Genomic DNA, 25,112 nt, shown 5'->3' with positions numbered 1-25,112 from the left:
CTTGTCCTTTTCTTATTCTTAATTTTTATTTTTTATTCATTTATTAAGCTTGTGTTTCAGCATCTCTTACTTTAATCAATAATCTTTTTTCCTCTTTACAAACTTTAATTAAAAATATTTATATAAACTAGTCATACGTGCTCAGCATTGTTGAGGATTGATACAATTTTTTTGTGATTTTTTTTGTTTACACATCTTTTTTTAAGTTGGCACAACAAGAATTCAAATTTTAGTTTTTATTGTTTTTTATTTCAACGAATATTAAATAATTATTAAATTTCCAAAAAGTAATTTATAAGTCACATATGTCATCTATATATATAAAAAGCAAAACGGCCATGTGCGTTTTTGTATGTCCAAGAAAGGCTTTTTCCGGAAGGGAGTCTCGAGAGGGTTACTATTTTTGAGAACTTTTCATATACTCCCTCGATTATAATATCTATGATTTGCACGTCATCTCTACATTTATTTTGATCGACTTTTATAAAATTCACGCTATTCCGTCCTTTCACATGTTTGTTCATCTTTTTCGTATAAATAAAGTGAAATCCATCAAAGTAAAGCGGTCAGTGGCCTTTCGCACCGGGATGTCTTAAAAGTAATTTGCTTTGATAAATGTGGAGAAACCTTTCATATCAGACAATTGCTATTCATTTGGAGAGCTCCCCCCACTTGGGGGGAGCTGGTTTCCCCAACATTGTGGGGAAACAAATAAATGAAACGGCAGAAAGCATAAAGCTTCAGCCAACATTTCTGCACCTGCGTGATTCTTAATTTATTTGTGCAAGTCAAGTTTTTGATTGACATCGCTTAATTTGAACGCTTTTCACTTCCTGTGGTGTTATAGCATAGCGGTAAGATGTCAGGTTTTTTTTTTTTCACTTTCTTTTCCACCTTCACATCACGCGTTTAAACTTGCCTGCCTACCAACACTTTTTGTGCTCAACACAAACCTCCAAACATCTAGGCAACACCAGGTATTCCCGCTAGTCTATATATATAAAAGACAAAATGGCCGTACGTATTTTTGAATGTCCACGAAAGGCTTTTTTTGCTGGGATTCTCAATGAGGTTTAGTTCACTTTATATGGCTTTGAATTTATTATGAAATTCCTGTGTCGAATTACGTGTTCATATATTATACGGTGAGTTTGACATGGATGATGATTCTACTAAAAAGTCTTGATTGCAGTATAATTCTTGACTTAGATGTTGATAATTGACTTAGACATTGGCATACATTTTTTGAGCACTTCCGCACATGCTCGTCACACTCCTCCCTGATCTCGATATACCACAAATGACAATGTTGTCTGTTGCATCATTGAACTCTTCCTGCTCTCGACCCTTGTGAGTATCATCTGAGGAGCTTTCTTCATGTGGCTGTTCATACCGCAGTGGGGTTTCATCATCTGATGAGGTAATTTTATCATGGATTAAGCAATCATGTCGGCATGCTGGGCACACATCCCTTATATGGTATGGCGTTTCATCAACTGAGACTGAGTGTTGGCTATTGATTTTTTTTTTACTGTACCTGTACTGAACTGCATTGTACATCTCCCCCGCAGATTCTTCACCCAAACAACATCTCCCACCTTGTACAGATTAGCAACTGCATTGTCGGGCACCATCACTTCATCAAATGGAAAAATGGCTAGAGCCACAGTTTATCAAGTATATCTATAGCAACCCCGCTCCAATTTTCAAGGATGTCAAGCTTACCTGGCTTTCAATGCACTAGAGTTGGATCTATACCTTTTTTCTTTACCATTTTTTTTTTGCCAACTTATCAAGTTGCTTACTTTCTTTAGAATGTACAATTTTGGAATAGCAGTGACTGAGTTTACCTATTTTTACATTAAAATCTTCTGCAGAAATAATTTTTCATCAATTTAAACCATTTTCCAATCTGCCCAAATTTGTAAAAAAAATTCTGTATAGGCTTTGTATATAAGTTTTTTCACATTTATTTAACAGCTCAAATAACGGGGCTAAAAATTGTTACCTTTTTGGCATCTTTTAAAAATTATTTTGCTTTGGTAAACTTTATTTATTCTTGCAAATTCTTTTTACTCTTTTTTTTCTGTATCTTTTTTTCTTTCTGGCTTGAAATTAACATCATCGTACAATCTTTTTCTATTTTTCTTATGGTCAGAAAAGAGAATGTTATTGTTAGTAACAATAGTATTTAATGAAAAAATGGGTACAAATAGTTAATTGTAAGGTTTTGTTATTTGAAGTTGATGATTAAAATAAGTAAGCATGTGTAATGTTTTTTATTAATTCATGAGTAAAGTAATATGTTTATTGTTTTTATTTTAATTAGCTATCTAATAAAAAGTTTTAATTAAAAAGTGCAAATACTAGTTAGAAACTAATAACAAAATAATTCAGGAAAAGGCAATATTTAAATGTTCTTTTTTTTTAATACATTAGAAGGGTCAGAAGCTTGGGCTCAGAAATAAAGTTTCTTATTCATGTAATCATATTAAACAAAACATTATTCATGAAGACTAATTATCTGTGAAAAAGTAAAGACAAAGAAAAAATAAAACTGGAAAGATTAGCTCAAAATGACTATACACACACACACATACAGTTGTAGTGCATATACAGTGATAGTATATTGCAGTGGAGCCGGAAAGGGTGGAAGTAGGAACCCGACGACTTGGTGAGGATAAGAACATTTATATCAAGCAAGGGTTAGTGGAAGATAAGCCTCACTGAGATCAACCTTAGAGAAGATCTTACCTCCATTCAGTTTCGCGAAAATCTCCTCAGGACTAGGCAGTGGATACTAATAGTCTTTCAAGACGGCGTTTAGCCCAGTAGAAAAATCAGCGCAAACATGGATTTCTTTCGATATATTTTTGATGTACACGGCAGGAGCTGAATTCCACTTTTGATAAGACGCCGGTCTTAACTAGTCTGTCAAGTTCCTCATTGATTTTCTCTAGTGAAGCAAATGGTATGCTCTTTTTTTCCTAAAAACTGGTTCTGCATCAGGTTTCAGTTCAAATTTGGCTGTTGCTTTTCTACATTTACCCAGGCCCGCTGTAAAAATTTCAGGAAAAAGCTTTTTTAGATCAATTTTAAGTTCTTGTTTTTCTGTAGAAAACGATTCTACTTTTTGGCAAAAAGTGTTGATTGGTACATCCCACAAATTAAATTCCTGAAACCAGTTGGTCCCAAATAAATTTTCTGTGTTCTTGAGCACAAATAATTTCAGTTTTTTTGTTGTACCATTAAAAGTGACATTTTTAGTTAGTTCTCTTTCAAAATTTATTCTTTCTCCAGTTACCGTTTTTGCTAACTTGCCAGTTTTATGCATAGTTGGCTTATTTAAATTTCTCCATGTGTGTAAATTTATTATCGATAAGTCCGACCCTGAGTCTAATTGACATTTAACTTCCTTGTCTAAAATTCTAACTAAGACGTATTTTCGACTGTTATTTTTGTCTTATTCATTCTCGTCTGTTGAACCTGAATTTTACTTTCCTCTGCCGTTTGCAGTGTGAACTTTTGTGTCCTAGTTCTTTACAATTAAAATATTATCTGGTGCAAAAGGGGCAATCCTTTGACCAATGCAAGTTTCTGCAGCAAAAACAAGGTGCCGAAGGCTTCTGGTTACCTTGTCTTTCGTGCTTAAGTGGAAGATAGCATCCAGTTTCCATTTTGTTTTTTGGAGAGTACCCCTTAGTTCTTATCTGTATGTTCTTTGTGTGCAATACCAGCTTCTTCGATGTCCTTTGAGTCCTTCTTGATACTAATGATCTTTTGGCAATCTTCTGCCAGCTTTTGTACAGTTAAGCCTGGTTCACTTTCCAGTTTTGACAAAACTCTTCGACGGATCTCAAAGTCTCTTGTCGAAGTTAAACCCTGGATGAATATGAGGCACTTAAAATCATCAGCACTCAATTCTGATAATTTGAAATTGTCCGAAAGTCAAGTAGTCCACATAGTCTTTTTTTGTAAGGTTTAAGCATTTCCACCTTCTATGGAACAACGTCTTCGAGCTGAATAGTTCAGTTAGTCGTTTAACGGTTTCCGTAAACGTCAGATCGCTAGTTTTTTGTGGCAAGATATAGTCGTTTTCCGTAGCCTCTAATTTGCTGAGTAGCAAACAAACTTTTTTTTGGTCTGCCCAATTTTCACAGTCGATGTTGTACAGATCTTCATACCATCTGAAATATGTTTCAAATGTTTGATTTTCTTCAGGACAGTAGGTGAAATTATTTATTGTACTTAGTACTGCTCTCTGGAGAAACGCTGTATTGCTCTCTGTAGCTTGATTCTTATTCATTAAAACCTGAAGTAGTGCTTCAGTTCTCTCTTTCTGTCATCAGCTCTTTTGCATTTGGATCATTCTTTCTTCTGCCTGCTGTAGTCTATCATCAGCTCTTCTTTGCTGGTCCATTTGAAATTCAATTCGACGTGTTATCGTCTCTTTCACATCTTCCATTGTGTCTCTTTATTTTATTTTCTTGAAGAAAAAAAAGAAAATTCTATTCTTTTAAGGGAATTTATAACTTAAACGGAAGTCACAACAAGGGAAAACTTTTATAATTTATGGACTAATGTACTCTTCAGTAGCTATAGATTAATTTTGCATACACTTATTTACTCGTTGACACGTGTTCCTTTTGTCTCAGATATGCCAATAGTTCAGAAATGGTGACAGATTTTTGGTTTACCATAGAGAAAAAAATAGTACAATATACTATAATGAACCGCCCCCTTAATAAAGCACTTCATCAAATCTCCACACTAACGTAATGTACTTGCAATAACCCTTATCCCTGAGTGGCTTCTGGGCCTTGATAAGTGGTGATCACTGAAAAAAAAAAAAAAGAACTATATACAATATACACCATACAATATACAACGTACAACATAAAATATACAATATACAAGTTGACTTGTGTTCAGCAAAGTTACGGTTTTACAAAAAAAAATTGTTCTGGGTTCCTGTGCTCAGTAATAGATATTGTTGCACGAGCAGTATATTTTCTCACTCCGCTGGCGAGCAAAAATTTATCCAACAACGAAAACAGTCTTTATTTTAAAAGTACTTTAAAAAAAAATTGACAGGTAAAAAAACAAAAAACAAAGGCATTATTTCCCTTCAGTGTGTGTGCATGCCATTGCAAAAATAAATGGGTAGAAAAAATTTATTTTTTATTTTTTCAAATCATCAAAAACAAAAAATGGCTTCCCAGCATGTAAAAAGAATATTTGCCTTTTTATCACAACTGTCTCTTTTTCTTTTCGTCTTCTCAGTACAGTTCAAATGAACAACTAGTCGGTCAACAATAACCACTTTGTTATAAAACAAGAATTCATTTCCCAACATTTCAGTAACAGAAAAAAAAAATCTTCCAACATAAAGTCCATGTGTAATTTGCAGAAACAATTGGGTCAACACATTCTATGGCAAATTAAAACAAGATTACTTTTTTTTTCTTTTTTTTTTAGCAAAGCATGAAAAAAGAAATTCTACTTACAATTTCTTTGAGTAGATAAATTTAAGTGTTGTAAACTTCTATTTTTTTTTTTATACTGCCATTTCCCGTCGTTGAACTTTTGTGGTTTTGTGTTGTAACTTAGGAAGTTTGTAATTCACCATTTCCTACGTTTGAAAGTTGAAGTTTTGTGCGTGAGCTCTTAAAAAAAATTTTTTTTTTGTTTTTACATCCTTCTCGCCATTGAAGTGGAGCCAGAAAGGGTGAAAGTAGGAACACAATGACTTGGTGAGAATAAGAACATTTATATCAAGCAAGGGTTAGTGGTACAGAAAAGGTTAGTAAGTCCGTGGGGAGTCATCTCTATATGACATCCGGGATAGCTCTCATTGAGCGGTCTAGACTTGCTGGTTATATGCCTAATGGGCAAGTCCATCTTAGCGGTTATAAGGGTGTGTATGTCCGCACAACATATATGGAACCACTTTTTAGAAATATATGTGATAGTTGAAAAATCACCCGAAATTAACAGTTCCACTGTAGCATAGGGACCATTGGAATGTCTTACTTATTTTGATTTGTTTTTGTCTAAATTTTGGATAAAATTGATTTTTGATCTTCAATTATATTTTTTTTTCTGATAATAAAATTGTACGTAGCTTTTTACTGTCATTCGAGTCATTGAGATAAATAAAAAAAATTTTTTTTTCATTAAAAACATTTGGCCTTTTGGTTAAGAGCAAAGTGTAGTATCTTGATATTACACTTCATCTTTTCTTACCTCGATCAGTTAGTGACTCGATCTTTCTTTTTGGGGAGCTGGATTTTCCCCACATTAAAAACCAACCTTGTGTCTACCTCTGCCCTCGTGGGGAGGTACATTAATCTTTGAAATTGTTTTGTTTTGTAGGTTTTATATTTTATTGAACCGCTTCGATGCACAATGAAATCTCATCTCTGTGAGCGTGAATTTTGCTTAGCATGTGAATTAGGATTCCTTTTTCATATGTTAGATGAACAAAAAGGTCAAACATGTCAGGTTGGTATCATGAAATTGACTTTATTAAAAAGATTTTTTTAATATAACAAAGCACTTTTTTGTTTTGTTAAAACATTTTCAGTTGAATAAAGTTATTTTTTTTCTAAAATTTTGTTGATTTAGATGAAAAACTAGTTTTAATTTACTATATACATTTTAATTTTGTTATCTATATTTAAAACTATCTACCTGGGATGTAGTGAAGTTTAAAATACACAACTTCACTATATTCTTGGGAACATTTCTAAACTTATAGAGAAAAAGAAACAAAATTTTAGTTGTAAAGTGGATGACTCCTATTATATCCTAAAAGTTAAAATGAGTTATTTCCTGTGCTAATTTTTATCTTTAGATAATTATCTGGGTTGGACTAAGTAATTTTGTAAAATAAAATGTAGCAAAGTACATTATTATATTGCAAATAATACGGTAAACAAATAACAAATGAAAATTGGCTAGTCAGAAACAGTTTTATTTGTCAACTTGAATTCTATTTTGGGTTGAGTAAAACTCTGACAAGATAATTTTTCATGCTTCATGATTTTGTTAGCATAAGTAATTTATTAGGTAAATCTATTTTCTTGTTAAAGTTAATATTGATCATGCACAGTTATGGCTAGATAATGTGGCACAGAATTTGGCAGCATTATGAAATGTTATTTAATGTTGCCTTCTTCTGGAATCAAGACTATCTAACATAATAAAATATGCTTTAGGCAAAGTGAAGAACGTTCTGGAATAGTCCCTGAAATGCAAAATTCTAATCCTAATAGATATAACAAATGCTATCATAAAAAAGAGTGTGCATCAGTGCGTGAATGAAAGTTACATTGTCAATTGTTACTAAAGGAAAGGAGATGCACGATTACAGGGTAATTATAGAGGCCTGATCTTCCTAGAAATAGGAATAAAAGTGATTGAGCATGTAGCAGACAGCATAAGATAACAGGTTAACATAGATCCAATGCAGTTTTGCTTTGGATCTAGAAAATGCACAATTGATGCCATATTTATCATTCACCAATTATAGGAGAGATAATGTGTGAGCAGACAGAAGACTACATAGCAGTTGTGTATCCAAAGAAGTGCTATGGTGGGCAATGCATAAGGCTGGCATAGCAGAGTGGCTTGTTAATTTCATACAATCTATGTACATGAATGCCATAGTGATAAGGTAAGGGAGGATGCCATAGTGATAAGGTCCTGGATATGATTTTAAAAGACATTCAGTGGTGAAGACCCATTTAGGGGCTGTGGAAATTGATCAAAAGTCCACTTTGGCCCAGAGTGGTAATACCTGTTAGGGCATTTCTACCAGACCAGACTGACTCCTCGACTAAAAATGTGCCAATTATTACAAGCGACTGAGGATTGCCTGTGAATTTAATATTCCCTTGACACTCACTCTTTCAGAATAAACTGGTTCAACCCACTTAAGGTGAATGCTATATAACAACAACAACGAAAGCACAGTGATAGCTTCAATATCCAAGTTTATCAGGGATCTATTCCCAGCCATCTACTTTTCATCATAGTCTGGAGGCACTGTCAAAGTAGTTTTGGTTGGATTGTCCATGAAAATTATGCCCTGATAATGACTTTAGTTATCATTGCTGAATCCTGTGAATAATTAAAGGACAAACTGGAAATATGGAAAAATGGTCTGGAGATTAAGGGTGTGAGTGTAAACTTGTTTAAAACCAAAATGACTAATGAAGGTTAAGTTAGCCCCCAAACCCTAACTTCAAGTGTAGGAGATGCATGGGACAGGCACATCTCATTGAACCATGAAAAGTGTAGAGTGAACTTGTGTTGTGTCAGAAAATAAACAAAGGAAAGATTATGTTAAGTGAATAGAATATATTGTCACCCGAGTTAAAATTTTTTTTTGATCTATGCATGGATTTAGTAACAACTTGTGTTCAATTAATCGTTTACAATATCTATCGTGTTGCAGCATTAAATAACCCTAGAACAGAAAAACCAAATCTAATTATTTTTGATAAAATCTAATTGTTAAAAAATGTAAATTTTGAATATTATTTTAATTTGAAATTAAGTACATATTTCTATGAAATTTAAAACTTTTAATCTCATCACATTCTTTTGTCATTAAAAAGATTTTATTTAATTTGATATCATTTTATTATGAAAGGCCAATAACTTTCTTCGAGCATTCCGGACCATTCCTGAAGCTGCTGCTCTTGGACTTATTTTGGGTGACCATGACCAACTTCAAGGCAAAGTAAATCTGACTCGACTTATCCAGAATTGGCAAAGGTTTCTGCATCAGCAAGTTCATTCAGTATGTGAATATTTTTATATAAAACATAACTTGAAATGTAAAATTAAGTTAGGCTCATTTTTTTTTTAAATTTGAATTCTATCCTCTATCTCCCATGTATCTATAATATAAAGCTGAACGTCTGTGTGTGTGTGTCTGGTCACGAATAGGCTCCTCTATGGTTGACTATTATAGAAAACTGATCACATATAATGATAGATGTATCGAGACACAGGGATGGGTATGTTTGATCTGGCATAATGATGATTCATTATAATTGTGGGGTCTGCATACGCGCCTGGTTCACAAAGTATGGAAATAAAAGATTTAAAAATTTAAAAAAAACGTTTACAAGTGTTTTTGATATAGATGCACATAATAATAATTTGATAAGTATGTTTTAACTTAAATAGGGATGGTATAATAGAATTGTGGGGTCTGCGTTCGTGCCTGGCCTCCATAGAATGGAAATAGGCACAAATTTTAATAAAGACTTTTCATATCTATCTGCATAAGTATACTTTGATAATTATGTTTCAGTTTGAAGAAATATTGTATAATAAAATTACGGGGTGTTCGTTCGCGCCTGACCTCCATAGAATGGAAATATGTCACAAAGTTTAGTAAGGTTTTTTAATATAGATCCACAGAATATTGTGATAAATGTTTCAGTGTGACCAGGTATGGTATAATAAATTATGGGGTTTATCTATTTTATTTTTACTTTCATCATATTTTGCTTTGGTTTTGATACCCCCAAATTCGAAGCTATCTCTTTACAACCCTTCCTTTTCATAACCTATCATACTTTCATAAATCAGAGTCCATTTTCTGTAGACTGTTTTTGAACCCAGTCAAGGATGGGTACTTTTGCTAGTCTTCTATAATATAAAGCTGAACATCTGTGTGTGTCTGGTCACGAATAGGCTCCTATATGGTTGACTATTATAGAAAACTGATTACATATAATGATAGAAGATGTATCAAGACACAGGAATGGGTATGTTTGATCTGGCATAATGATGATTCATTAAAATTGTGGGGTCTGCATACGCGCCTGGTCCACAAAGTATAGAAATAAAAAATTTAAAAATTAAAAAAAAAAAACGTTTACAAGTGTTTTTGATATAGATGCACATAATAATAATTTGATAAGTATGTTTTAACTTAAATAGGGATGGTATAATATAGGCACTGCCAAAACTGGGGGAGCAGGTAAGTACCTTTTGACGGACGTCTTTTTAAAAATCTACCAAAAATCAGGTAATTATCCAATCAATACGAAATTTTCAGCGATTATTAAGAGAAGAATGAACTTTATAACTGTACTTATTTTTCATAAACGATATTTATATATATATTTTTTTTTTTTTTTCTTACACCCCCCCTCTTGTTTTGAGGAGGTTCCAAATATGCTTAAAATAATCATCTGAAACTGAACAAAACATATTGCGTTGTTGTTAGAGACAGGATTATAGATTAAAAAAAAATTGTTTGCATACCTTATTTTGACGTCTGAATATCAGAACTGTGATTGTGTTTAATTATCCCGCTTTTGAGTTTTGAAGTGTGAAATTTCGTGAATATGTTAAGTAAAATAATTAAGTTAAGCAAAACAAAAAAAAATTTTTTTTAATATTTATACGAAAAAAGCCATTTTAAAATCTTTGATAAATAAATTAACAAATTTTTTTAGCGAGCCGAATAATGCATGACCATTATTAAACAGGGAATGCTTTGAAAAATCGATACAAAATTAAAAAATCGATAAATATTGTGACCTTTGTGTTAAAAATATCATCATTTTTTTCGATCCCGTTTGAAAACGTTTGCCGCCTTTCGACTACGGTAGACCAAACATGCTGAAATAATTTTTTTTATTCTGCTTTAAATTGCCCCCCCCCCATTTTGGGGAGCCTTACCCCCATACACATACACATTAAAAACCAAACTCATATAAATGGTCACCCACCTGGTACTGGCCAGCCTCAGCGTTAATAATACATTGAAATTTCCGTCGCTGAAAAATAATTTTTTTTTGACCTGTTTGGTCTTCCGTAGTTTGCTTTTCATCAAGTACAAATGTAAACACTGTATCGAATCGACACAAAGTAACTGGTTGCCTATATGAATAAGTGGAATTATTTGAAATCCAGGTACTTATAATATCTTTGCATATTCTCATAGAAAATCGTCCTAAATCTTAGTTAGATAAGAAATAATCAAATTAATTCTTTCAAAAACCTTTTTTTTTTTAACTATTTATATATACGTTTTTTGTGCAAGACAAAAAATGTCTATTAACTTTTGGGGAAAATTTAACATTTAAAATTTAATTAAAAATAGTAGAAAAAGTTTTACATTATTCTGCTTTCTATATGATAAAATTCAGGGTTTTATCTTTCTGGAAAAAAAAAGTTATTCAGAAATAATTGATTTTAATAAATGTAATTTCGTTTTAAAAAACAACAACAACAACTTGATTTTTCGGCCATTTTTGGCGGTGTCTAGTATAATAAAATTATGGGGTCTGCGTTCGCGCCTGGCCTCCATAGAATGGAAATATGTCACAAAGTTTAGTAAGGTTTTTTAATATAGATCCACAGAATATTGTGATAAGTGTTTCAATCTGAACAGGTATGGTATAATAAATTATGGGGTTAATCTATTTTATTTTTACTTTCATCATATTTTGCTTTGGTTTTCATACCCCCAAATTCGAAGCTATCTCTTTACATAACCTATCATACTTTCATAAATCAGAGTCCATTTTCTGTAGGCTGTTTTTGAACCCAGTCAACTACAGGTACTTTTGCTAATATATATATATATATATCAATAAAATAAGAAAACGACAATACAAAAATATATAGTAATGTATATAAATTTATTCAATAAGGATGCTACATCAATTAGGGGTGTAGGATAAGTAAAACTATTTATATCATGGTATTTTGAAGCCGAATTAGAGAAGATGCTAGGTAGCATAATATGGATACAACCTCTAGCGATAGCTACATTGTGAGCAAAATAATTTTGCAGTGAGAGATAAAGTACTGAGACTGGGGAGGGAGTGTGAGACTAAAGTGATCTCTGTGATATAGGAGGAATATAGCTTTTATTATATAATGAAGGCAGGTATATACTATGTATGTCATGGTGGGTTTTAATATATGTGTGCATATGTGTATCTAAACTCTTGTGAAGAATATAGGATAAGAGATTGAAACACTTTTTACATATATGAACATAATTCAACTAAATGATTAGTAGCCGATGTACCCACAAATATTTTCGGTTTTAAACAATTTAGAATTTATGCTTTTTATGACAAAACTTACAATTATTTTTAGGAAACTTGTATCCGAGAACCAATTTATCTTGATGCTGCGGATGAATTAGGTATTATGGATAGTCATCAAGATATTTCTGGATTTTTCATGGTTCCTGGTTATGAAGATTCCATAACAGAAAGTTACTGTGAAGAAATAGAATCCTCTGTAGAAAAACCACCAACAGAAAGGTAAGAAAACAAAAACCTGTTTTTTTTTATATATTGTTTATAAAAATACAATGACATATAAAAACATTTATGTATAAAACGTTTGCCTTTGTCAACACGCACATTTTATTTATAGTTTTGATTAATTTTTAGGCACAATGATAACAATTGATCATAGCCCACTTATGTTAGTTTTATAGGTGCTTGTCTAGAATTTCCCTATATTAAAAAACAAAAATAAAAATAATCTACATCATGTACGTACCAGAAAAGAAAATATTGTATTCCAAAAATCATGTAAATTGATCTAGAAGTTTTATTTTTATAAAGAAAATCATTTTAAAGCAAATTTTTTCAATGTCCTCATATTAAAAATGACTTTTGAAATTCTTGCAAGTTTTAATTATTTGAGATTATTTCCCTTGCTTTCAAGATGGCCTCACAATATCATCGTTGCCTGTCTGTCCACAAAATTTTATTATTTTATTTAAAAATAAAACTACTTGATCAATCAACAAGATTTTTAGTGGATAATATATAATAATATAATGTATAATATTTTCTTTCCATCATGAGTACATACATCATACAGATTTTTTTTTTCTTTTTAATATAGTGAGAATTTTGGGCAAGCACTGTTTTATATACAAATATTGCTTGCTTTCATGTAATAAATTTATATAATGATTTCTTTAACAGGTTGCATTTGGGAGGGAGATGAATAAGACAACATCTATCAGATTCTCTTCTTTTGTTGTTTTATTTGTATGTTTGGAAATAATTAAATTGTGAAATTGATAGAATTTTAGCTGAGTTCAAATTAAAAGACATTTTATTCAGCAATAAATACATATGACCTTAATTGGACAAAAAGAAGTTCAAAAATAACATTGGATTTTGAGGTAGATGAAGGTTCATGCCTTAGACCAGATTTACTCATCTTGGTCAAATGTCAGGAAATTGAACAAAAGTTATTTTTAATCTCTTATGTGTATTTTCTACATTTTTTATTTATTTTTTGCAAGTTTAATTTGGAAGAAATCTTGTTAGTTTGATAATTTAATATTTTTAATATTTAAATGATTATTTCATCCAATAAAATATTTTCATTTATAGGATTAGAATAAAAAAGACAAATTATATATTTATAGATATGCATCTAGTTATCATTAAATCATACTTTTCATTTTCAAAGTAAGCAAAGGACTGTCATATCTATGCTACTGTAAATAATTTACCATAAATAATGGTGGGAGGAGAGGCAAAGGAGGAGAGAGAACAAAAATGGATTTTATCCAAATAGCAAACATAAATGGAGTAGCTAAAGATATTATTCATAAAATTTAATTCTTTTTCTGCTTAAAAGGATGAGAACATTTTTGCAATATTCAAATGTTAATGTCTAAAAAATTTTCAACTTTGCAGAGTATTTAAAATGTTATTGATAATATTAAATAAAATAAACAAAAGAGTTTTTAAAGTAAATTGAATAAACTGTGTTTAGAATTAAAAAATCAATCGCAGTTTTTTTCAATAATGTTAAAATGATTTTAAACTATTCTACTATAATGTTAATTTATTCAATACACATACAACTATGCCTTTGCTATGTGCTCCTAACAAGAAACAAATATTTGATAAATATGTTTTTTCATCTTTATCCTAATTTATAAATAAAAATGTCATTTTCTTGAACAAAATAAGTGAGAACACATATTTTACTATTCAAAAAATCTTTCTGAAATTGCAGCAGATTTCTACCCAATTAAACTTGCAAAAAGAGTGGGAGGTTAGAAAATATGACTACAACTGATTTTCAGTTTTCTTAGAAACATGTCTACATCCATTTTTAAGAAAATTAGGTTAGATATAGATAGGTTTGGTAAAAGATTAATTTAATTGTTTCATTAAATAAATCTTGTCTTTCACCTAATTGTTACTTCCTTATAAAACTAATTGAAACATTAACCTCTGACGAATATTGACCTAAAAATAAGTTGACTAGTCATACACCCACATGAAATTACTTTCACTAATAAAATACTTTTCCAAGTAAAATACTTGGAAATGTATTTTATTAGTGAAAGTAATTTCATTTTATTGAAAATTTAATTTTACTACTTCTTTCATCTCTATAAGCGTTTTTTTGTTTTTTTTGTTTGTTTGTTTATCACTGACTCTATCACTACCACTATTGCTAAGGCAAAGAAAGTGGACACTCTCTATCTTGCTAGAAAGTTACTTATGTCTGTAAATATCCTGTACCTCTACAAAGCCACCATTCGCCTGTCTATGGAGTACTGCTGTCACATTTGGGCTGGTGCATCTGCTACTAGTCTCTCGCTCCTGGACAGTGTCCAAAAGAGAGTTGCCAACCTAATAGGTCCCGAACTGTCATCTAAACTTCAGCCCCTGTCCCACTGACGAAATGTTGCATCCCTCTGCTTTACAAGTATTTTAATGGTGGATGCTCTGACAAACTACAAGCTCTTGAACCAACCCCCTCAACGAAAATACCCCCGACAAACTGCGAAGTCCCACCCCTATACAGTTGAGATCCCTAGATGTAAGAAAGCCTTTTACTCTAATAGCTTCTTCCCCAAAACTGCAGGACTTTGGAATTCTCTTCCGGTTTCCTGCTTCCCCAACTGTACTGACATGCAGAAGTTCAAGTGTAATGTGAACAGACATCTTGCTGCTAAACTCCCTACATAGTACCCCTGCAACTTAGGTCCCTGATACTAGCCCCCTACATCAAAGTGGCAACGTGCCTTGTTTAGGGTAAAAATGTAATAAAAAGAATTTTTTTTTTAAATACCTCTCAGTTGTAATTTGAAGTTGACCCAAGTTGAGAAATATTGTGATTTCAATGATTTGTAACCATTCGATATTGTTATTTCCCATTTTAAATCTATTTTCTTGTATAATTCGTTTTATTAACAGAAATTTGTTTAAATGGTTATATTGATTTACATTAAAATCTAATCCTTAAAAATACGTCTTTTTAACTAAGTGAATTATTTTTTAATGGCAATGAAATATTTTATGAAAAATGTATGCAATCAAAATGGATGTTAACGATATTTTTATTTATTTTTTATTGGATTTTCACTTATCCGGGACATAATTTGCACTGACACTATGTATGGAGTTGAGCAGCAAGATGTCTGCTCATATTACACTTGAACTTCTGTATGTCAGTACAGTCAAGGAAGCAAGGACCTGGAATTTTCGAGGGAAGAAATTATTAGAGTAGAAGGCTTTCTGACATTTAGAGATCTCTACTGTGTAGGGGTGAGATTTAGCTGCTTGACAGGTTTGTCGGGGGTATTTACATTGTGGGGTTACAAGGGCTTGAAGTTCGTCAGAACACCTTCCGTTAAAATACTTGTAGAACAGGCAGCGGGATGCAACATTTTGACAATGGGACAGTGCAGGACTTATTAGGTTGGTGGCTCTCTTTTGAATGCTATGTAAGCGTGACAGACTAGTAACAGATGCACCAAATGTGGCAACAATACTCCGAATGATGAACTTATAGCCATTGTTCGCCCATGCGTGAAGTTTTATTGCCTTGTGAAATGAGATAATTTTTATTTGATTACAAAAATTGTTGATTTCATGTATTTTTTAGTGTCCTTCAACCACATGAAAGGGAAATCTCCATCATAAGTCGATTATTTGGTACCCAGATAGAGACTGTCCTTCGATGTCGTTGTGGTCATAAAACACGAAGAGAAACACATTCTACACTTTTTAATTTATCGTATCCAATTCCTTCTGCAGGTTTGTATATACATATTCCTTTAAATGTTTTAATGTTTTATTTTTTCATTGATTTTAAGCTTCAATCATTTTTCATCATCATAATCAAATAAAATACATATGTAAGTGAAGTTGTTATAATGCACAAGTATAAGCTCTGATAAAATTGGAGCAGAACCAAACTGAAGCAGCAGAACTTGAACAAATCAAAGGATTGACGTTCAATTGGATAGATCTATATCAATAATGATAACAAAATGCACTTAGCTTTAACATTTTACTGCAGTTTCTTAGTATCACCAATTATCAGAAGTGTGTTTCTAACTGGTATATTTTTATTGTTTGTTCCCATATATTTAAACAGCATGGTGTAATTTCTGTGTCTGTCACCTCTGAATGTCATCATGTGATGATTCACATACACTTAAAATTATTTTCTGTAACTCTCATAACAATTAGGAAATTTTAAGATTAGACCCCCACTTATTCTAGCTTCAAACATTGGAAAATATTTTACTTTCAATACCAAAAATAACTGCATGAAATTATGAAAAATTCTAGAAGTACTCTTATGTAACAAAATGATCTGAACAAACACAATTGCATTCAGCATAGATATTAACATCTTAAACATTTTCAACAATTAATAAACAAAGACTTGGGAGATATTTTGTGAGAACATCAACCAAGATGAAGAAATTAGTTTCACAATGGTTTCCGTGTTAAACCTAGATAGCAATGCATCTCATAAATGAATATTTGGTTCTACCTAGTCAATTAGAACATAGTCATGTTCGCTTCAGTTAATACTAAAAGTAACAAATAATAGGAATGATAGAAGAAAAATAGAAACTGGAAAATTATTTGATGCAACCCCCTTTTCAATTTACTAGTTTAATCCAAAATTGGACATATGTTTCTTAATCTTTTAAATTGGAATTTTCCAATAAATAACTCTCCACATAAAATATTTAATTATAATAGAATTTTAATAGACAGACATTAATATATATTATTTGTTTTAATATTTTAATTCAAACAATTTAAAGTTGATAAAATATTGTTAGTAACGCTGTCAGAATTAATGAAATGATAATTCGTAATTAAGATAATTCTTCATCTACTCACTTATATTTCTGTTTTAAATCCTATTTTAATGAAAGCAATTAAAACAAAGTTAAATAAAAATGTTTCTGAAATTGAGTAAAAGCATTTAACAAAAGGTTTTTAAAAATTTATGAAAAATTCATTAAAAATTTGTGTTTAAAAGTAAATTGAAATTCTTTTTTAGATGCTTCTCCTACTTCAATATCTTTTTCTGACGTGTTGCTACACAGTCTTACATCCGAACAAGTAATACAAGCGTGGTGCAACGATTGCAGTCGTTATCAGCCGCATGTAAGTGGATTGACAAAACTTACACCTTTTCTAACATAAAGATGGTCAATATTTTCGGTTTATAAAATAGATTTTTTGGTTTTAAAATTCTGATTTTTTTTAACATTATGATTATGTAGTATTCATTTAGAAGTTTTTTGAGGGAAATATTATATAGTTATTTTTTATTTGATTTATTAATATAACTTCTCTGTTATTTTTTTTTCCAAACATTCATAAGACTTTCCATGAAGAAAAATGTCTTAAAAACAATTTGACATTCATTAATGTCATAAACAAACTTTTTAGATGCTTGTATGGACATTTGGGAACTAAATGTTTGTTTTCCTATATTCAATAAATAAGATTTATTTTTATTTATTTTTCAATCACATATTTTTACTAACTTTAAAAGATTGTATCATGATAAACCAACACTATACCTTCTTCCCAAAATGGAGGAGTTAATGCCTGTCACCATCCTCTCCCAAAATAGAAGGTGATCCTGGGAGGGTGATATTATGAGGAAAAAACATATATTGTCCCTCAAAACAAGCCATGCATATCAAGATGAATGAAAATATACTATGCGAACTTCCAAAGGAGGAGAGGGAAAAAAATGATTATGTCTTAAAGAACATTACCTTACCCCCCCCCCCATCCGCCCAAAAAGTTAGTACTTGGGAGGATTCTCCCTTTATAAAAGGAGAAGATAATGCCTACAAGTTTGGTATCATGTGAACAGATACTACACATGTCCTACCTCCACCTATCCCTCTTTAAAAGGAAAAAGTAATCTCTGGGAAGATGATCTCATAACAACAGGACATACTACATTACTCATTTCTTAAAAGAGGGTGTAATACCTTAAAAATGATTCCTATCAGAACAGTTTTATGAAAACAGAACTGATACCATGCTACCCAGTTCAATTTCAAAATGAAACACAATATTTCTGATTGAATCTGTTTTTTGTTTTTTCCTCCTTCATTAAAATATACTTAGTTATAAAAGGCATCATTATTTCCTTTGAAAAATAATGAAACTGAAGTTCTAAGACGGGTTTCAAAATATTATTTGTTATTAAATTGCTTTAATACGATCAATTATAATAATATTTATATTGACATTGTTATTGCGTGTATATAAAAATATGACAATACATATTGGAAATGTATATTAGTGAATATTGATTTACTACAAACTCTTTATGAAATAAATATGCAGATTAGGAATATCTATTGTTGCTTGCATTTGCAGACTACTATATATATATATATATATATATATATAATTTCTAAGTTCAAAATGGTGTAATGTAAGCAAATAATAAGATAATTGCAGCTTCTTTTCCAATTTTCGGATTTTTTAATCATGTCCAAATGCATTTTATTTCCTTTCAGTGGATCGATAGTTGCTATTTCTTCTGATGAATTAAGGACAAAATAGATTCATTGATTGATATAATAATTAAGTGAATGATTTTGTGCTATGAAACAGATACTGTCAAGAAGTGTAAACATCAACTGAATTAAAGGAATAAATTGTAAGATGGTCAACATAAATTGAATGTAGACTTTTGTCATTTATTCATTATATATAAAAGGTCCGCTACATTACTCTTTCATTTATTTCTATATATATAGTATGATTCTTGCAAAATATACAATTAAGAGGCCACCTCATTTGCATATTGCATTAAGGAAAATCGATTTTACTAAATAGCGGTATGTTAGTTAATGTTTCTAGCAAGAGAATTATTTTAAGTGTTCTATTTAAAATTGTTATTTAATAAACGATAAATAACAATTTAATTGATAATATATTTAATTTATGTGGAATTATTTCCGACATCGACTTTTTAAAAGTTATCTCACCAAATAAAATAATTTGATAATCTCAATAAGTTTCTAGCTTGAAAAAAATAATTCCGTGTAGCAGAAAAATGTTGTTGTTTTTTTAAATATTCAAACAAAAGAAACATTTATGAATAAACTGAAAAAATTTAATTTGTTTGTTTTTAATATTCTTGAAATGGCTATACAGAAACTTTGACCGCTTCGAATTCAAACTTCAGCCACACTTTTAGAAACAAAAAAGCCCCCTCCCCCATACAAAAAAAGCAAATTGAAAATTTACTTTATTTATGAAGAAAAAAAAGCCAGTGAAGAAAAGTGCCTTTACAAAAAATAAAAAAAACTCATATCACGCATACGTTTGGCACATTTTTGTCGTTCGTCACTCGCTGCTATTTTTATTGAAACAAAAGTGGTTTTAATTTATTTTTTGGGAGGGGATTCTTTTTAACACACGGACAACAAAAAGTGCTCAATATCCAGAGAATAGTTTCTTCTTTTTGTATCCCTTGTGCTGAAATAGGGTATCACATACTTCTACATTTACATGTTTTTATCATTCATGCTATTTTTGAAATTGTTACCCATGATGAAAATGATTAATATCCTTAGGTGTGGCCAAACGGAACTTCATGTCAACCCAGGCAATGCCAGGTACCCATGCTAGTGTGTATATATATATATATATATATATATATATATATATATATATAATACTTTCTTTTATCATAGAATTAAATAAGCATAAACCGTTTTGATGTTAATATAGTTAGGATAGGTGGAAAAAAACGTTTGTATTTGTCCATTTATACATACATGTATATATATCACATACATGTATTGCAATTCTTCAGTATCTACCCATTTAGATGAACACTGAAAATTATGTTAGCAGGGAAACCCTTGGTACATCTATTATACTCCCGATATAACTATTTTAATAAATGTTAGACTTTTACTCTGATAATTGAACATTTTGATCAATTTTTCTTTCAAAAGATTTTATACATTCTATATACGAGGGTTGTTCCAAAAGTAATGGACGTTAAATCGAATATGATGATGAAGAGAAAGACTTTGAAAACAAAAGAGATATAGAATGAGATCATGACATTTATGTAATTCTTTTTTGTTTTAAACCTTTTTGGTTATTGTAATATTTTTCCCAAGTTTGGGTAGAATTGCTGTTCATTGTGCATGCCCTGTCAGTCAGGGCTGTAGAATATGCTGACTGCACTTCTGCCGAGGAGGTAAAATCCCAACTTCCCTCCAACAGGGCCATCGGTTTGTTGTGTGTAGGATTCTTGTGGTTGAGTAGTTTATGTCCTAGTTGCCTAAATAGTTATGTAATTTGCAACACTCCATTTTCACCTTTGGGCTAGATGGTAGGTCAGAGAAGCTCTATCTGACCAAACAAAAGAATTGATTTCAATCGACTATTAAATCTAACCTTTCTTTGATTAACTATTCACATCCCCTGTAACTTTTGAACACTAGAAAGCAGTAGCTGAGTGTTAGTTGCTCTAAAGAAACAAAGGGCTTGATCTCTGCTTCATCTTACTGTTTTGGGGTATTAAATCTGAAACTAACAGCAACTCAAAACTGTATTCGGTATGCATATCCAAGGCAATTGGAATCACTTTGGTATATTCCCAACAGAAATTTGATTGCACGGTGTATGGCAGAGCACAGAACCAGTGAATAATTTTATTTTTTTCTTTAGAAAAACATTAAAAAAAAAAAGAACGGATTAAACGGATGGTGTCTTAATAAAAAATGTTCATTTATAAGTCCAGTTAGTTACTGTGTTAAGATAATTCCAGTAAAATAAATTTAAAACTATAAAGTCAGAATTTAATTTTCTCATTTATATTTCCAACATAGAAATATAAAATAACTCAATATGACAATCTTCAGTTGAACCATACCAAAGACCTTGAAATGGTACTTGATGCTCCTTTTGCTAAACACTTTAAAATAAAAGGATCAAGAGCAAGTGAAGTAATCCTGGGAATAGAGTGTAGCAGCTATTACCTTCAGGTCTTCCTCTATTATAGTTGTCCACTTAGCTTATAGCGTTCATAGACAGTAAACCCTTTTGCAAATAAAATAATAATAATAATCAAAGGGAGGTAATCATACATCCAATTAAACCAGTAGAAAATAAAACTTAAAAACTATTTGAGTATCACATTAAAAACTAAGGAAAATAATTTTATTAATAAATGAATTGGGTTATGATGCCTCAACAATTTTTAAAACGAGACTCTGATTTTCATAAACATGTCAATGGTTTGTGAAAAAAAACTTATGTGAATAACTTTTTCTTTTAATTGAAGAAAAAAATTTACAACCTTTCATTAATATTTTGTGAATTTATCTGTCTTATAGGTACAAAAGAAGTTAATTAAATCGTTACCTGATATTCTTGCTTTAAATTGTGGTTTGGAAAATCCCAGGGATGTTGAATTCTGGCGGACACAATTGCAGGTAAATCATATGATTTATGTTTGGAAATATATTTTGCTAATAAGTAGAATATTTACTTTAAATGAAATTAATGGAATGAAATGCATTGAGTGAAAAATGAATTAAATTCATAAAATTTAAAAAGTCAAAATAATATTTTCTACTCATAAAAATTATTTTGACTTTTTAAATTTTATGAATTCAATTCATTTTTCACTCAATGCATTTTATTTCATTAATTTAATTTAAAGTAAATATTCTACTTATGTAGACAGATCTGAACTGAATATTTTTCTTTTTTTTCTTTTTAGAATATTATTTAAAATTAAGGATCAAATTTTCACATTAAAAAAAATTATTTATTTTTAGTGGGTTTGTTTGCTATAATTTGAACAGATCCATCTAGTTTTGATATTTCCTAAGCATTTTTTCATTGTCTGCTAAATCTAGATTTTGGTTGGAGATATATATATATATATATGAAATATTACTTTAGATAAAATTTTTATGTAAACTAGATTACAGAAAGAGAAAATAAGTGGAAATTCCATTTTCTTTTGTACATTATTATTGCAAAAAACATGAATTCTTGCTTTCACAAATGTCTTTTTCAGATATTTTTTCTTATTTTAATAATATTAATCTAATATAACAAGATTAACCGTGCTTTCTACTAAAAATTGGACAATATATTAAAAGAAAATTATTATCTAAAAATGCGATACTTGATATAAGTCAGAAGAATTTTTTCAAAATTTCAGTAATAAAAGGTTTGGATTGGGAGGAGTTGGTCCACCTTTGGTGCATTAAAATTATTATAAAAATAAAACGTTAATAAAATGTATTGTACATGTCTGTCAAGATTTGTTTCTGAAAAATAATGTGGAAATAATGTAATGATTATTTCTTCTTTATTTACACTAAAAGTAACTGAAATCTCTGGACAAAAGTATGAAAATTCTTCTTAATTCTTGGTGTTATCTGTTAATTTCCAAATGGATAACTTTATTCAATTTCTTTAAGTACAAATAGTCACTGATATTTTAACTAAAGAAATAATACAGTTTTATTGCTTTCTTTTTTCACAAAACTATTACAAATATACATTCTTAATTAATAATTAATGCTTGCAATCTATTATTGAAATCGGTTAATTATCAATGTCATTCACTATGTACGATTTCATTGTATATATAAAGAGAGATAGAATAAAGTATTAATGTAGATCAACAGTGTAAATGATATGAGATTTTGTGATTAAAATTTCAAAATGAAATCATCTAAAATAAGTATAACACTTTGGGGTAATTGTGATGTAATTCCAATTACATGTATAGATTACAACATCTATACATAATCTCCATTATAGAAAGCTATTCCAACTGATTTATTTATTTGGATTAGTTAACTTATTTTAAACTTGATAACTCGGGAATTAAAAAAAAAATCTCTAAAGAAGTAGATTTTTTTATTCTGTTAAATGAAATAGATTCCATCTAGAATAATAGCATTTTATGACTTTAGCCTCCAATTGTCTCTCTTGATCAAAAAATCATTTTGCAAAACAGATTTATGTACCCCTACATTTAGTCAGATGTTAATGGAATAACAAACATTCAATGGATGTTTGCTCAACTGCAAACAATAAAGTAATTTCTTTTCAATTATATTCATATAATAAATAATTATTGTTGATTTACATAAAATCAGTTTCACATTCACAAAATACCACTTATTTAATATTCCATTGGATGCATTGTAATGGTGGGTGATGCTTGTAACTGGGACAAATGTAGTGAAAAAGAAAAGAGATTCACCATTTTTTCAAGGTGTATCTTTTTTTCCAGCCACAAGACAAAACAGATATCTATCTTTTCTGCTTTCTCCTAGGTTGAACTTAAGGATCCAATAAAAATAAATCAGTTCATTTTCATAATACAAAGTTTGATCATTTTTATATGGAAATGATCAGGTGTTCAGCAGGATATCTTTTCAGGCCTCAATCATCAAGATTTGGCCTAGTGGATTAAAGTGTTTACGTGAAAAAAACACTTTTATCCACTAAGCCAAGTCTTAGTTTCTAAATTAGTACTTTCTTATTTTAAAATTATAGGTAAAGACAATTACACATATGTGAATTGTATTATTTAGAGAGATTTTTTTTCCAATTATAAAGAATATGCCTTCTTTTTTTAATTTCTTCTAGTTTATAAAAAAAGATTCGTCTGAATTTCAAGAAGGTGTTAACAGTCCAAGAAAGAAACTTTGTCGCTATGGACAGCTCTGTAAAAGACAAGATTGTTTTTTTCTTCATAAATCCGACAGAAATAACCAGTGAGTATTTTTTTTAAAGAATTATCTAAAAAAAAAGAAAAAAAAAACACTTAAAAATTTATGTTCATAAATGTTTAATTTTCTACTATAAACATTTACCTCAAATGTATGAGTTATATATAGTTTCCTAATTCCAAAATTTCTAAGCTAAAATATTTTTCAGAATTAATTTCTCAATAATATTAAAATTAGTTTTAACATTAATCTTATAATTTCCCTTGTTTAGGAAATTGACTTGTTTAACATTGGAATAAAGCTTGAGGTAATCTCCAATATTAGATAAGTCAATTACTTTGATGTTATGTTAAATCTGCGAAAAGAATTTATAAAACAATCCAGTCAACAATCCTGTTCACAACTTATCGTCAATAATTAAATATATAACTAAATATATAATTAAATATATAACTAAATATATAACTAAATATATAATTAAATATATAAGTAAATCAGTCAAAGGTAGAAGTACAAACTTGTCTAATGCAGACGCAATTAGTGAATATATATATAATATATATATAATCTTAAAAACTGTGGCTATAAAAGCACAAAAATTAGTGTTAGAAATCTGTAATAAATATAAAAAGAAGTAAAAAAGATCGGATAGTTTGCGCATCCATTTAATCAAATGATAAAAACTAAATAAGGGTATTCGAGGGGAGTGGGGAGGCATAAAAAACACACACGCAAACTATTCAGTGAAAATATCCTGAAATTAAGTTGTAGCTGTACTAATAATTTAGAAAAGAATTGTTAAAAACAAAATAATAAACAACAACATTAATAAGAATTTAATTAATAGAGTAAATCAAAGCCAGTGTAATCATAAAAGGTAGACAATTGTCCGCTACAAAATAACTGCCTTTTAACCAATACTTGAGAACAATATCTATTGAAGAAAACTCTGAAGAGAAAAAGTTTTATTTAATACATCAAACTCATTTAATCACAAATCTTAAAGAATGAATAGACATAATGCTTCACTGTTCAAATGTTTTTGAAGTCTACATGAAAATAAAAA

General features: G+C 30.1%; 1 protein-coding gene across 2 annotated transcripts in view; it reads left to right on the top strand.

Annotated features, from left to right (window-relative positions):
- The window catches only part of LOC145292022 (PAN2-PAN3 deadenylation complex catalytic subunit PAN2-like), a 147,229-nt gene that overhangs the window by 104,412 nt on the left and 17,705 nt on the right, over positions 1 to 25,112 (top strand). For both annotated transcript variants that reach the window (XM_080138028.1, XM_080138029.1), the window contains 7 exons: positions 6,376 to 6,504; positions 8,660 to 8,809; positions 12,142 to 12,311; positions 15,925 to 16,076; positions 17,347 to 17,453; positions 21,680 to 21,778; positions 23,964 to 24,091. In XM_080138028.1, the coding sequence (XP_079994154.1) occupies positions 6,376 to 6,504; positions 8,660 to 8,809; positions 12,142 to 12,311; positions 15,925 to 16,076; positions 17,347 to 17,453; positions 21,680 to 21,778; positions 23,964 to 24,091 (935 nt within the window). The remainder of the gene's footprint in view (positions 1 to 6,375; positions 6,505 to 8,659; positions 8,810 to 12,141; positions 12,312 to 15,924; positions 16,077 to 17,346; positions 17,454 to 21,679; positions 21,779 to 23,963; positions 24,092 to 25,112) is intronic.

This window comes from Euprymna scolopes, chromosome 13 (assembly GCF_053919585.1).
Source record: "Euprymna scolopes isolate OS-2025 chromosome 13, ASM5391958v1, whole genome shotgun sequence".
NCBI classification, from domain to species: Eukaryota; Metazoa; Mollusca; class Cephalopoda; order Sepiida; family Sepiolidae; genus Euprymna; species Euprymna scolopes.
The sequence above is the reverse complement of the archived record's forward strand: the minus strand, read 5'-3'. Positions and strand labels throughout refer to the sequence as shown.